General features: G+C 35.0%; 1 protein-coding gene and 1 pseudogene across 1 annotated transcript in view; one reads left to right on the forward strand and one right to left on the reverse strand.

The window, feature by feature from the left end:
* Positions 1–16,623, reverse strand: part of KLHL1 (kelch like family member 1) — a 481,913-nt gene that overhangs the window by 275,705 nt on the left and 189,585 nt on the right. Inside the window, exon 3 of the mRNA XM_061133331.1 lies at positions 2,995–3,131. Coding sequence (XP_060989314.1) covers positions 2,995–3,131 — 137 coding nt within the window. The remainder of the gene's footprint in view (positions 1–2,994; positions 3,132–16,623) is intronic.
* LOC133049776 (U2 spliceosomal RNA) lies at positions 16,336–16,403 on the forward strand (annotated as a pseudogene).

The raw sequence follows: 16,623 nt of genomic DNA on the forward strand, positions 1-16,623 counted from the left end.
CAGACCTCAAGGAAATTTTATCTGTTTAAATCATTTTAAAGTACTCTTACCCATCTCTACTGTATGCAGAACTAAACAGCTAATAGTTAACTGTCAATTCTTGTGACAGTTGAACCTCCTTAGTTTCTCTGAGGCTACCCAAACTTCAGAATTCAAGAAAATATTACCAATCAGATGACCCTTTAAGGATCTCACTGCTTATTCATTCTTTCTCCTTTTCTGAGATGTGTTTATTTTTAGCCTTCTACAAAGGAAAGCCTTAGAGATCAGCTAGTTGGCCAGCTAAATAGACACATACAGAAATACCTTTCTTTTCTGTATCATTTTCTGTATCTTTTCTGTATCATTGCTTACTTGTATCTTTTCTGTATCATTGCTTACTTGATCTCTACTGTTGTTATAATTTCTTACATAGTATATATATTTAAAAAAAGGTACATACTTTCTATTATGGCTAACCCCCAATATTGTGCAATATTATGATGCAAATCATTTACTCATCTAGCACATTTCTATAACAACTGGAAATTTATCAACCATGAGGTAGGTATGGATATATTAATATGAGCAAAGGCCAGAGTGGCAGAGGTAACCAAAAGGCAGCTTTGTATCTGGTCTGCCCTCCGCAAAGCAGAGTCAAATCTGGGTCATAGCATTCAGCAGGAAGCTTTGAAACACCTTCCAACTTTCTGTTGCACAATGATAAGTGTCTTTTGACCTAGTTTTTTGCTCGAGGAATGCAAGGTTGCCAAGAAGCCACAGAGCCTGCAAGTGTTGGATCTATGTCTTTATGTTCCTAGAAGGATTCCTAAAATGCTAGCTTCATGGTTCTTCTCTTTCTAGGAAACAGTAGTGTCATTATGTTATTTATCTCTTGTTTGGAAAGTCAGCAATCTTTCATATCATTATATCAAGCTGCTTGCAATTTGAAATCAAACAAGATGGTCTTAAAGTCCCCTCAACTTCACTAAAATTTAGCAGGCTACTTCTTGACTCGAGGCCTTTGATCTCCCTTTTCTTGGAGCATTTGCTTTAGAAAACTTGTAATTATAAATCTTCCTCTACCTCTTTGAGATGCAAATTATTAAAAAGAAAAAAACTGGCTTCTTGCCAGTTATACAACAGGAAGACTTTTCTCAAGGACCTGAAAGCCATCTCTTTGAAAAGCCAACATCAAGGGAAATAGCACTTGTATATCTCTATTTCTGTGGAATGGAAAGAGTAGAATTTGAGTGTGCACCTTGCTTCAAGTTGTGAAACTACCTTCTGTCACAAAGAGGAGAAAGTTTATTTTTCCTCTAGGTAAAGCCAATAAGCAATGGCCTATGTTCTCTTTTACTCCAGCACTTAAAAATACTCCCCTAACCCTTTGTTTCAGCAAAATTAAGACTGAATTCTGATCTCACTCCCCTGTTGCAACAGCCTTGAAAACAGACGTACTTACCTGATTAACTTTGTCCACTGCAATATTTGCTTTGACAAAATGTAATTTAAAAGTTACTCAGGCTGGAAAATGTTTAAGTCTTTCCATCACATTTCTGGCTTGAGATTCAAGTACCCAGAACATGTATATTTTTCTTTCCAAAGAAGTTTCTTTTACTGAGTAAGTATAACATTAATGTAGTAAACTTCTCTCTGTGAGAAGCTAAATTCTCCAAGAGAACAGATTCCTACTAGTTCCATAGCGTCTGGTTCTAGCGGCTAATCTTCACAATGTAGTGGTTTATTCACTAAATCGTGTGTGACTCTTTCGCAGCACCATGGATTGTAGCCTGCCAGGCTCTTCTGTCCATGGGATTTCCCAGGTAATACTGGAGTGGGTTGCCATTTCCTTCTCTGTGGGGATTTTCCTGACCCAGAGATCAAATTAATATTGCTGGTGAATTTTTGCCACTGAGCCACCAGGAAACTCTGATCTTCACAATGCCATCTCTCATTTCCCTGTAACCAGAAATACTGCAAAAAACATAGCTCCTTAAATTAGGATCTTGCTGCTTTAGTAATCAGGCTCTAACTTCTCTTTCTTTCTTCACTTCATACTATGATCAAGAGTTAGGGCAAAATGAACTACTTGTCACCTCTAAAATATTACACCAATCCATACTATTTGCCTTTGCTTCTATCACAAGATTTTAGTATAATGTGTCCCCTTCTCTTACTGACCTTGAAAGTTATTAGAATGTTTTAAACAAATGTGAGTCATAATAATGCTCTGAATAGCAGGTTTTATGCCCTCTAATTTCCTCTTAACATCCGGAATTCTATCATATTTATCCCTTGTCTAACTTTTTATCTACACTTGGACTGTGAGCTTCTGGAGGGCAAAGACATGGTTTATTCATTAGCTTATTCTCCAGAGACACAGCCAATACTTGTACATTGAGTAGCATTCAACATTTATTTGCTAAATTGGCAAAATTATTTGTGCTAAATATAATATGGTGCAAAGGCCAACAAAAGAACATAATAGATCAAAAAAAAGAAAAAAATGCTTAAAAAATTAGGCATTTTAACAACTTTAACTGTCTTAGTTTTCCTTTTTAAGCTGTTTGTCAAGTCCACATTAAATTGTCTATGAAGGTTTTAATATTGAAATAAACATGTTACAATGATAAAATAATTATTTGAACCCATCATTTCCTAAAAGAAAGAAAATTATAATTTTTCTTCCTAATGCTCTGTTTGAGCATAAACAAACTCATATTTAATAATTAATAATCTCTTTCTTGTCTTCCAAACTCATCCCATTGACTATTATTATAAGCCAGTTTAAATTATTTTTAGAAGAGAGTAGAGTATTTATATATAATTTACATTGGTGATTTCATTGACAAAGGAAAATGTGGTCTGATTTTTCTCTGTTAGTGTCTCAACTGAAAAAAAAAAAAAGACTGACACAAGCTAAGCAGTTTTCTTTTTTAGCTTTAAAAAATATATATTAAAATTCTAAAATTCACAAGATATTAACATAAAATTATAATCCTTTTACCTTACCTGTATATGCAAACTGGACAAGGTCCCAGAGGGCATTGGGGTCTATGCCTTCCATCTTGATCTCCTCTTGCTTGGCTTCACAAACATCACTTGTAAACATGGCAGCAAAATAGTCAGAGACTGAGCTCAGAACAAGCCTGAAAGAGTCACAGGATCTTATTTAGGCCATGAATGTATCAACAAGAATGCAATGAAGGACACTATCTGTCTATCCATCCATCCATCCACCTATCATCCATCCATTATGTATATATACATATGTATGCATCTATCTATCTATCTAGTTATTGCCTTATGAAGTATACTTTAAAAAAATGATTCAGAACATTCTGCTCCAACCTTTGATCACAGAGTATTGTCTTACATTTTCATCTATATTTTTAAATATATTTTTTTCTTTCAAATTTAAGTCATTCATCCTTTTGGATAGGATTCCAATTTTATTTTTCTCTACATCCTCATCCATGTTCCATGAAACTGCTAAAGAAGTTTATTTGTCCCAGTGAATTAATGGTGCCAACTGTATTTCAAATTCGAGTCCTGAATGTACTGTGATCTGTCACTGACTATTTTTTTTTCTTATTTTCCTGTCCTTGTGCTAATACAATACATTTTAGAAAAAAAAAAGTTATGATTCTAAATAATCTTTATAAGCAGTGAAACAAATCCTCCCTTTTTATTTTTACTTTCATTTAACTCAGTGGAGTTTTATTCTTCATATGAAATTTAATGCAAGCTCTTCAAATAACTTAAATGGAATTTTAATTAAAATTCATTGAATTTCTGATTTAATGGGGGATAGTTCATATATTTGTTACTAAAGCAATCCAATACAAAAGTATAAAATATCTCTCTATGTATTCAGAATATCTTGTCTGCTTTTAATTCAAATTTATTTTTTTTCTAAAATTATCTTGTGTATTCTTTTTTGATTCTTACATAATTTAGAGTTTTGTTAATATTATGAATAATAACTTTAAAGTTACCTTTTTGGTGATTTTTGTTGATGTTGCATTCATTAGTTGAAACTTTCATGGATCTATCTCTTATCTGGCATATTTGCTGAATTAGCTTAATAGTCTTTCTGATTTAACTGCTTTGTCTCCTAGACAGATGATTAAATCATCTGCTAAGAATCTTGTTTTGACCACCTTCTGTCCATCCTCCATAACTCCTTTCACTATGCCTTTCTTTCAGGTTCATATAAGACCTCAATGCTGTGTTAAACAATAGCCATGTTGGTAGAGAAAATTTGGGTTACTTTCTATCTTAAACAAGTCATATCTAGACTCTTTCTGTAGGATGCTTGCTAAGTTTTTATTGTATGAGCTTTACCAAGTAAGGAAAACCCCTTTAATTTTTAGCTCAGCCAAACAGATTTATAATATGTAGATGTTAAAATTCAAAAAATGTTTTTTTTTCTGAATCAAAATTATCATTAGGATTTTTCTATTTAAAGTCATGAGAAAAAGAATCTGCTATTTTCTTTTCTTGTTTTTCCCTATTTGACTCTTGAATAAAGGTAATACTAGACTTGTAAAATGAATTGGCAACTTAAAATCTTCTAAATTATGTATAGCAACTTATGGAAGAAAGTAAATAATTTTTCTTTTAAAATGTTACAGAGCTTACTTGAATAAAATCTTTTTGGGAAAAGGTGATATATTAGTCCAATTTCAATGATTAAATTAGCTACAAGCCTTTTTTATATACTCTTTTTTTCTTCATTAAGGTTTACATTTCTCAAGAATTAGCCCATTTTATCCCCAGCTCCTTGGGGCTTTCCTGGTAGCTCAACTGATAAAGAATCTGTCTGTAATGCAGGAAACCATGATTCAATCCCTGGGTCGAGAAGATGCCCTGGAGAAGAGATAGGATTCCCACTGCAGTATTCTTGAGCTTCCCTGATAGCTTAAATGGTAAAAAATCGGCTTGCAATGCGGAAGACCTGAGTTTGATCCATGGGTTGTGATGATCTCCTGGACAAGGAAATGGCAACCAACGGTAGCATTCTTGCCTGGAGAATCCCATGGACAGAGGAGGCTGGCAGGCTACAGTCCGTGGGGTCGCAGAGTCGGACACGACTGAGAGACCAAGCACACATCCAGTTTCTAAAATTTACTAATGTTTATTGTTAAAAAATGATATTCAGGTTTAATTCTACCTTTCTACTCAACTATATTTGCTTTCAATTTGCTCCATTTAGTCTTTTTGGTTTATATACTCATTTATTAGTGTCTTTTATTTCATCTCATTCTTTTATATTTTAACTGCCTCTTTTTTCTTGCATGCATATGTTTTTTTTTTTTTTTTTTAAGTAGTTGTTTTTAAATAGGGGTCAGAACTTTCTCTACAAAGAGTCAGTTATAAAATAGTTTAGGTATTAAGAATCTTGCATACATTCTCTAGGGCTTCCCCGGTAACTCAGTGGTAAGAATCCACCTGCCAATGCAGGAGACACAGATTCAGTCCTAGAGTTGGGAAGATATGCTGGAGAAGGAAATGGCAACCTACTTGAGGTTTTTGCCTGGAAAATTCCATGAACAGAGGAGCCCAGTGGGCTACAAGTTCTTGGAATCACACAAGAGTCAAACAGAATTTAGCATCTCAGTTGCCCACAAGAAAATTCAATCAGTGGAAAATGTGAAAATGAATTTTAGCTCATGGTCCATACAAAACCTACCTACATGTCAGATGTGGCCTCTGCACTTAGGTTTGCTGACTCTGTTTAGAGATTACACACTAATTTTTAACTAGTAATAGTCTACTGTCAAGTAAAATTGCCCTGTTAGGTTGGTGCAAAAGTAATTATGGTTTTGCATTGTTGAACTTTGCTGTTTGACACTGAAATACATGCTTAAATAAATGTGGTTATGTTATACATCATTTTAATGTGTATCTCTCACCTTATTATTATTATTATTTTTGCTAATGACTTATTACTTATTTTTTTATTTTATATTTATGAATATGGAAAAGATGTCAGACAAAAAGCAAATTCCAGACTTTTTTTTTAATTTAAGTTAAATATGGCTCATAAAGCAGTAGAGACAACTTGCAACATCAATAATGCATTTGGCCCAGGAACTACTATTGAATATAAAGTGCAGTGGTGGTTCAAGAAGTTTTGCAAAGGAGTTGAGAGCCTTGACAATGAGAAGTGTAGTGGTTAGTCACTGGAAGTTGACAGTGATCAGTTGGGAGCCATCATCAAGGCTGATCCTCTTACAACTACATGAGAAGTTGCCAAAGAACTCAACATCGATCATTCTATGGTTATTTGACATTTGAAGCAAATTGGGAAGGTGAAAAAGCTTGATTAGAGGGTGCCTTATGAGTTGATCCAAAGGCGGAGGGGGGGGGGGATCTTTGCTTCGAAGTGCTGTTTTCTCTTATTCTGTGCAATAACAATGAATCATTTCTTGATTGGATTGTGACGTGAGTTGAAAATTATATTATGACAACCAGCTCAGCGATTGGACTGAGTGAAAGTGTTAGCTGTTCACTTGAGTCCTACTCTTTGCAGTCCCATAGACTATAATCTGCCAGGCTCCTCTGTCCATAGAATTCTCCAGGCAAGGACACTGCAGTGGGGAGTCATTCCCTTCTCAGGGAATCTTCCCTACCCAAGGATTGAACCCAGTTCTCCTGCACTACAGGCAGATTCTTTACCATTTGAGCCACTTGGGATTCCCTGGTTAGACTAAGAAGAAGCTCCAAAGCACTTCCCAAAGTCAAACTTGCACCAAAAAAAAAAAAAAAAAGTCATGGTCACTGCTGCTGGTCTGATCCACTACAGCTTTCTGAATCCTAGTGAAACTATTACATCTGAGAAGTATGCTTAGCGAATTGATGAGATGCACTGAAAACTGCAATGCCTAGAGCCAGCATTGGTTAACAGAGAGGGCCCAATTCTTCTTCATAACAATGCCTGACCACATGTCACATAACCAAGCATTAAAGTTGAAGAAATTGAGCTACGAAGTTTTGCCCCTCATCAGCCATATTCATCTGACCTCTCTCACCAATCAACTACCATTTCTGCAAGCATCTGGACAACTTTTTGCACGAAAAATGCTTCCACAACCAGCAGGAGGCAGAAAATACTTTCCAAGAGTCTGTGGAATCCTGAGGCATGGATTTTTACCCTACAGGATTAAACAAACATTTCTAATTGGCAAAAATGTATTGATTGTAATGGTTCCTATTTTGATCAATAAAGATGCGTTTAAGCCTAGTTATATTGATTTAGCATTCCTTGCATTTCCTTTTGTACCAACCTAATACTTCATGAACATTGCAAGAACCTTCTTGTAACAGCATAATTTTTCTTACTCCTATTTCTTACTTTCTGCTTGCTCAGTCAAGAATCATTTTAAAGAATATATGAAAGTGAAAGTGAAAGTCACTCAGTTGCGTCTGACTCTTTGTGACCCCATGGACTGTACAATTCACGGAACTCACCAGGCCAGAATACTGGGGTGGGTAGCCTTTCCCTTCTCCAGGGGATCTCCCCAACCCAGGGATCGAACCCAGGTCTCCCACACTGCAGGTAGATTCTTTATCAGCTGAGCTACAGGGAAGGCCAAGAATACTGGAGTGGGTAGCCTGTCCCTTCTCCAGTTGATCTTCCCAACCCAAGAATCGAACTGGGGTCTCCTGCACTGTAGGTGGATTCTTTACTAACTGACCTATCAGGGAAGCCCAAAGAATGTATGTGTGAAAGTAAAAATGACTCAATTTTGTTCTAAAGAAGGATAAAGATACTGAAGGGCACCAATACCCTTCAAGTGAAAGAAACTTCTTTGGTATTTCTTGTAAAGCATGTCTGATGATAATAAATTCTGTCAGTTTTCATTTATATAAAAATATCTTAATATAGCTGCATTGAGAATATAAAATTATTTCACTTAATATAGAATTCTAGATTGAGAGAAATTTTTTTGTTGAACTAGAAAACAGTCTCTTATTATCAAGACTCCATTGTTTCTAATAGAAATGATTTTTCATTCTTATAATTGTTTCCCTGTTTTACTATGCCCTTTATATCTAATTGTTTTAGTTTTTCTCAGTTTATTTTAAGATTTAGAGTTGGCCTATTATGGCTTAAGTTACATAGATGTGGTTACTTTCTTATTCTTCTTACCATTTTCTGAGCTTCCTGGAGAGGTTGATGAGCCTTTTTCATCAAATTTAGAAAATTATCTGCTAATTATATCTCATTTTTTCACCTAATTCTTTTTCTAACTCTTTTTTGGACTTTAATTCTATGTATGTTCCAATCATTGAGAGTACCTTACAGTTGTTAAGTGAGCTCAGTTTACACTCAATTTTTCTTTTGCTTTGTGTTTTATTGCAGAAGACTTCTAGTGTGTCAACATTTTTTCCAAATCTCTGTTAATATCAACTTACATTATTTATCATATTCATCTTTTTCTATAGATATTTTAAATTATCTTTCATAGTTGCTTTAATAGCCTTGTTTCCAGGTTGAATTGACTGATTTTGCTCTTGACCATAGATTTACATTCCCCAGGCTTTCTCCCATGTAGTGTAAGTCTCAGTTGTAAAATGGACATTGTGATCAGCTCACACCATTAAAATAAAAGTAGAAGCTAAGAAGAGAATATTACTTTAGTTTTTAGTTATTTTTAATTTTTATTGTTTTGTCACAACTTTTTGATACCTTTAAAAACATGCAGCTATTTCAATTTTCTGATGATTTATTTTTGTTTTAATGATTGTTAAGATTTTTGTATATTTTAAAATCCTAAGTAGGAATATATTTTAAGATGAATGAGTAGAATATTTGACAATATGTTCTGATTCTAAATGAATAGAGAATTATAAAAAAAAAATTGAAAACTGAATTGTAGTTAAGATGTGTGTTTTAAACAGCTGTCTGAATTATTCCTGAAGCTCTTTTCTGTTTAAAGTGGATTGAAGTTAGTGGTATCAATATAACTTTATGATTTATAGTGTTTATGATTCATAAGTTTATGACTTTTTTCAGCTGAAAAAAACCCTCAGTATATACTTCATGAATTAGGGATGTGATTCATGATTTTAACTATCAATATTAATAGCCTAATTGGTAACATGTTAGAAATATTTAAAGCTACCAGTTTGCTACATATTTAAATGGACAGTTAGTACCTAAACATGTCAACTCTTTATATTCCCATAGGTGAGAAGATAATTAAGATACAGATAGCTTTAAATATTTGTTATACACTGATTAGATAAATCAGTGTTAATCAGTTTTATCAAAAGAAATATAACTGAATACTAAAGTAAATTATCATAAACCACAGATATATATGTACATATATATATATGTATATATGTATATATTTCCTGGAGCATAAGAAATATACTGACATAAAGTTAGCCAGTTAACCAGTTTAACTTTAAGTATATAAGGGCTTTATTTGCAACCAGGCAACATCCATGTAGAGGAAAATATTACAAAACCTACAGAATTCTATCGTAAATAATGATATGAAATCTTCTCCATCAGCTATAAAATACAAAATATTGCTAACTCAGTAAGAGAAGTACAGAAAAGTTTATACTGCATTTAGATTTAGTGACACATAAAATTTGAATTAGATGTTAAAAGAGGAATGCAATGCATAAAAGAAAGTAATATCTTCATAGGTGAGTATATAGCTTCTATTAATGCAAGAGAAGCAGGAGCAAAAACTGCATAAATAAGTGAATGCCTGCAGTCACTCTGGAAAAATCTCTTATTGAGGTCACTACAAATTTATTTCCTTACAAAGCTATTAAACCTGTCCAAGTCCTACTCCAGGTTATTTGGAGTTTGACACTGTGGACTTCCCACGCCTTCTCTAAATCCCATTTTAGCTAAGGCAGTGCAGACTTCCTTAGCTCGGTTTTCCTCAAATTCTTTGACTTCTCTTACTCTTACTTCTTGACCCTTTCACTGCCTCTGAGTTTTTTTCTCGGGTCTCTAAATTTTGGCCTTACGCTCACTGTTTCAGAACGATGTGTGAGCATGGCCTTAATTATAACATTTATTGCGGTTTTAATCTAGCATCTTATCTAGAATGCCTATACAAAATGCTCACTAGATATCCCAGTAGCATTCTGGTATGCCCTCAACTAAACTCAGAGTATTCACTAGGAGGGCTCTTTTGTTTTCACTTCCCTGATTCTACTTGGTGCATCACCAATATGTTGAATTTTCACAGTATTACAAAGTCATCACTTATGTCCTCTGGCTTTGTTGCCTATATAAATATGACACAAAATCCATCTTTCCTCTTGAATGGGACTGTATGGTTCCTGTGCCCATAACACTTGCATGAGGTACACCTGTGTCTCCAGCACCAGTGATATTGACACCTAACCTTTCCCAGTTGCCTGTCCTATGTAGACCAGTTGCACTTGGTCTAACAGAAGCTGCCTCACTCCACGTGCTCCAGCTAGTCTTACCTCATCTCCCAAATTCTACAACCTTCCCAACTCTCAGTGAGTGGGTCCAACAATGATGACTAATGGAGCCAAGACGTGAAGTCTGTCCCTTTTCCTCAGGGTATGACTAGCAGTTAAAGATGAAACGACAGACCTGCTGAGACCACATCCTGGATTTGCTCCTTCTTCTGCCCTATCCTGCTCTTCTTCTGAAAATCCTCTATAAATAAACCGTGCACACCTGAATTCCAGTCTCCACTCTGCATATAAAGATCCTGACTAAGGACACTGTTCAAAGTATTTCTCAATTCATTTATTTTTCAATGTTTACATAGTCCTCATTTCATGCCTGGATTAAGTATAGCAGCTTCTTGGGACAGTAGCTAGTTTTTGCTCTGCGGATCTTTTGTACATTTTCTAAACCTGTACCATTTTTCAGAGCGGCTTTGTAAATTATGCTAAGCAGACATTTGTAGTCATTAAAGCATTACTTCTAAAGCCAGACAGCCTGGGTTTGAATTTATTTCCACCACCTATGAAATGCATAATTTGGGTGAATTCTTAATTTCTCCATTTTCTATTCTATGAGAGAAAAAGTGGAAAAATAATTTTCTTCCTTTTCAGGACAAAAGTGGGTTAGTATATGAGATGTACTTCAAATACGGCTTGGCAGATTAGCAATAGAGTGAGTGTTAACTAGTATTATTGGAAATGAAAGTGTTAGTCTCTCAGTAGTGTCTGACTCTTTGTGACTCTATGTAGCCCACCAGGCTCCTCCGTCCAAGGGATTTGCCAGGCAAAAATACTGGAGTGTGTTGCCATTTCCTTTGCCAGGGTATCTTCCCTACCCAGGGATCGAAACTGGGTCTCCCACATTGCAGGCAGGTTTTAACCATCAGAGCCTCCAGGGAAGCTTTAACATATTATTATTACTATTGATTTGATTAGCTCAGCTGGTAAACAATCCACCTGCAATGCAGGGGACCCCAGTTCGATTCCTGGGTGGGGAAGATCCTCTGGTGAAGAGATAGGCTACTCATAACAGTATTCTTGGGCTTCCCTGGTGGTTCAGTTGGTAAAGAATCCACCTACAATGTGGGAGTCCTGGGTTCGATCCCTTTACTTTGAGACTATGTGTGTTCTTAAAGCTGAGTCTCTTTAGACAGAATATAATTGGGTCTTAGATTTTAAGTCATTCAGCCACTCTATGCCTTTGTATTAAAGAATTTAATCCAAATATATTTAGAATAGTTACTGATAGGTAAGGATTTATAATGGCATTGTATTGTTTTCTGACTGTTTTGCTGAGTCCTTGTTTCTTCCTTCCATTTTTGCTATCTTTTCTTGGGGATTGATGATTTTCGAGTATTATGCTTTGATTCCTTTCTTTTTTACTTTTTTGTATCTGTTGTAAGTTTGCTTTATGATTACCGTGAAATTTACATAAAATATTCTATAAAAATAAATCTATTTTATGCTGATAACTTAATTTCAATCTCATACAAATACTCTGACCTTTTACTCCCACTTTCCCATCCCCCATATTTTGTTTTGATGTCACAATTCACCTGTTGTTACACTGTGTATTCATTAGCTAATTATTGTAGCTATAGTTATTTTGAACACTTTTGTCCTCTAACATATGTATTACAGTGATTGCTACACCAGCAATATTGCAGTATTGGATTATTCTTGTGGCTGGCATAGCAGTAGCATAAGCTTGGAACTTGGAACCACCAGAGTCTGCTAGTAAGGTGAAAACTTCCGGGCCAGTATGAGGGTTTGTTCTGCCAGAGCAAGTTTCTGTTGCAGAGACAGCAGACAGCCTGGATCCAAGGGAAAGTGAAAGTGAAAGTCGCTCAGTTCAGTTCAGTTCAGTCACTCAGTCCTGTCCGCCTCTTTGCGACCCCATGAACTGAAGGCTTTGGTGTAGTCAGTAAAGCAGAAATAGATGTTTTTCTGGAACTCTCTTGCTTTTTCGATGATCCAGCGGATATTGGCAATTTGATCTCTGGTTCCTCTGCCTTTCCTAAAGCCAGCTCGAACAGCTGGAAGTTCTCGGTTCATGTATTGCTGAAGCCTGGCTTGGAGAATTTTGAGCATTACTTTACTAGCGTGTGAGATGAGTGCAATTGTGCGGTAGTTTGAGCATTCTTTGGGATTGCCTTTCTTAGGGATTGGAATGAAAACAGACCTTTTCCAGTCCTGTGGCCACTGTTGAGTTTTCCAAATTTGCTGGCATATTGAGTGCAGCACCTTCACAGCATCATCTTTCAGGATTTGAAATAGCTCAACTGGAATTCCATCACCTTCACTAGCTTTGTTCGTAGTGATGCTTTCTAAGACCCACTTGACTTCACATTCCAGGATGTCTGGCTCTAGGTGAGTGATCACACCGTTGTGATTATCTGGGTCATGAAGATCTTTTTTGTACAGTTCTTCTGTATATTCTTGCCACCTCTTCTTAATATCTTCTGCTTCTGTTAGGTCCAATACTATTTCTGTCCTTTATTGAGCCCATTTTTGCATGAAATGTTTCCTTGGTATCTCTAATTTTCTTGAAGAGATCTCTAATCTCTCCCATTCTGTTGTTTTCCTCTATTTCTTCGCATTGATCACTGAGGAAGGCTTTCTTATCTCTCCTGGCTATTCTTTGGAACTCTGCAATCAAATGGGAATATCTTTCCTTTTCTCCTTGGCTTTTTGTTTCTCTTCTTTTCACAGCTATTTGCAAGGCCTCCTGAGACAACATTTTGCCTTTTTGCATTTCTTTTCCATGGGGATGGTCTTGATCGCTGTCTCCTGTACAATGTCACGAACATCCATCCATAGTTCATCAGGCTCTCTGAAAGTCGCTCAGTGGTATCCAACTCTTCACATCCCCATGGACTATACAGTCCATGGAATTCTCCAGGCCAGAATACTGGAATGCGTGGCCTTTCCCTTTTCCAGGGGAGCTTCCCAACACGTGGAGAAGGAAATGTCAACCCACTCCAGTGTTCTTTCCTGGAGAATCCCACAGATGGAGGAGCCTGGTAGGCTACAGTCCATGGGGTAGCAAACAGTTGGACACGATTGAGCGACTTCACTTTCACTTTTCCCAACACAGGTATCAAACTCATGTGTCCCGCATTGCAGGAGAATTCTTTACCAGTTGAGCCACAAAAGAAGCCCAGATCCATGGGAACCAACTTAAATTTTGGATCCGCAGAAGCAAGCCTGGCACTAGACCTGGCGGCACAAGGGGGTGGCCCGACACTGGGAAGGATAAAAGCCTGGATCTCTGGTAGTTGGCCTGCCCGGGCCAACCAGAAGCCTGGGCTCAAGGAACCCAGTCTGGGTTGAGGGGACCTCATAGGCATCCTGTATCCACAGGAGCACTTCCGGAGCCTAGTGCAACGGGAGTTGCCTAGAGTTACTGAAGCCAGCAGGCATTGGGATTTTTTTTGTTTTTCTTCTGAAGTTTTTAAAGAACTCTTGTAATTTATTCTGCTCCCATCAAAAAATATCTGTAAACTAACTTTCCATCAGTGGAGATAAACATTACTGTTTGCCTACTCTTGAGTATTAATATCTAAGTTACTTATGAAAGTATGTTTCTAAATATAGCAATTCCTACTTTTAGCCTCAACTATTTCCATAATACTAGTGCTCAGAAAAGAACATTAGAGTAATAAATATATAGTTTTTTTTTTCATTTATTTTTATTAGTTGGAGGGATTCTTGAAATAAATAAATACACTGTCAAAGTGCTAGTCACTCAGTTGGGTCCTACTGTTTGCAACCCTTGGACTGTAACTGCCAGGCTCCTCTGTCCATGGAATTCTCCAGGCAAGAATACTGGAGTGGGTTGCCATTCCCTTCTCCACGGTATCTTCCCAACCCAGGGATCAAACCTGGGTCTCCCACATTTTGGTAGATTCTTTACCGTCTAAGCCACCAGGGAAGCCCCTGCAGGAAAATGAAAATAGAATAGGTTGCTTCCTGAGATACCCAATGATTTGGTCTATAGAGCAAGATCCTTTCTTCTCTATCATATATCATTTTAGTTTTCACTTAAGAATTTATTTGATCTTGAAATATTCATACTAAAAGTTCAAAGCATATGTATGTTTATACATTAAAAATAATTCCAGTGCCTCCTTTATTGTGCCTAGGAGCCTTACTTCCCAAGAACAAAGATTGTTGACTGTATGTTTTAGATTCTTTCACACTTTTTCTATGCACATAAAATTAAAAGTACCATTATTTCCAACTCACAAGAAGTTAACTGTTTAAGATTTTCTCATTTATTTATATACAAGGCACTTATTCTTAATAATGCTAAGGGGAGGAAAAAACTTTCAAAAGCTTAACCATATTTCATTATGTACTTGTATGTCATGAGAGAATAAGCCATGAAAACTCCTTAATTCTTTTAGTATTGAAAATTTGACTGTCTAAATTATTAATATTGATCTTGCTAGTCTAATTTTCAGGATTCTGACATACCTAATTATAGACAGCCTACCTAAGAAAAATTCCTATATTTAGAATTTGGAGTTTTACCTTCAAATGTTTTGTTTTGGTAGTTGCTAACCAATTAATATGGACTATTTATAAGAAGTCTGTATTTCAGAATTTCTTTGAGAAATTAAAGCACAGATAAAATCAATATTTTTATTATTTTTAATTCTGAAAATATATTAATGATTATCTTAAATACTGTTAGCCTTTCAGAATTAATCTACTTAAAAATATGCCTAACAATAATCTAAATATACCTATAAAGACATGACATTTCATTAATAAATAGTTGTGACTTACATCAGGTTAAATATATATATGCCATCACATAAGCTAAAGATTTTATGGGAAGTCAGTAATGGTCATAATCTGTTAACTTAAGTGGGAATTGATTTGAAAGTTTCAAATGACAAGATAATTAATATGAAAGAAAACACACATGATCTTTGTAAATGACTATGACATTTAACTTGCAATGCCTTTTCAGGCAGAATAGGAGATCGTAATGCAAATTGTTTCTGTTTCCATTATTTGAACTTACCTTATTAGTCCCATATTATTCACTGCTAATGACTAAGACATCATATGCATTTTGTCCAAAGACAATATTCAACTGTGCTAATCAAAATATAACAGTATAAATTAAAAATCCATCCAGTTGTTACTACTACTAAGATTATTACTTTTTAAAGCAGAGATCTAATTTTGCATTAATTATAGTCATTTTGTTTTGCAAAAGTATAAACAAGGAGGTGCAATATACTTGCAATGATTAAAAAGAGTGCTTGCCTTTTTCAGGCTTCCCATAAATATTTTCTCACATATTTGTTAATGTATGTTTAACTTAGGTATCTACTTGCTGAAAGGATAGTACTAAAGTTTTAAACCACAGAGTGAGAAAATATAAATCCTAATTTAAATAATTTTAGTGAACAGGGTAAAATTTTCTTATATTAAGAAAAATGTAGATAACTGACAATAATATATCTAATTTCATATCTGCTAAACACATTACATATTTAAATGTTAATATTATTTATAGAAATAATATATTGCTAAAATATGTTATCCAGTAATCTAAACCAATAAACAAACTATGTTTTAGTCATATTTGTTGTAAAATAAATGCATAATTTACCAAATTATTTAGAAAATAATATTAACAATCTAGATAAGAAGAGTAATACAGAAAACAATAGAATATAGTTAATATGGGGGAATTCCTCAATATACTGGTTAAAATTGCTTCAAATGAGAAATACTAAATTAGTACCAATAAAAGTCTATAAAATAAGATTATTAAAATTATATAAAGCTCTGCTTTAAAAAATTAATGAGAATTTAATCTGTTAACATACTTTTGAGGTGACTCCCTCTGTCTTCTTGAACAAATATATATATTCTCGGCCTTTTGGCTAAGATCAAGTGTAGTATATATATATATATATATATATATACATATTAAACTAGTGGGTAATTTAAATAAAATAAATTTAGCTACATTATGAAATTAAAATCACTTGTTAACAGAATTTTTATCTAGATGTTATTTAGATGATAGGTTAGAATAATCTACATATTTGTCACATATATTGCAACACTGTCTCAATAATAATGATAATACAACTGTTCTATTGGTAATGATAATGCAATTTCGTAGAAGTGCTTGCAAAATAAGTGTGA

This window comes from Dama dama, chromosome 30 (assembly GCF_033118175.1).
Source record: "Dama dama isolate Ldn47 chromosome 30, ASM3311817v1, whole genome shotgun sequence".
In the NCBI taxonomy this organism is placed as follows: domain Eukaryota; kingdom Metazoa; phylum Chordata; class Mammalia; order Artiodactyla; family Cervidae; genus Dama; species Dama dama.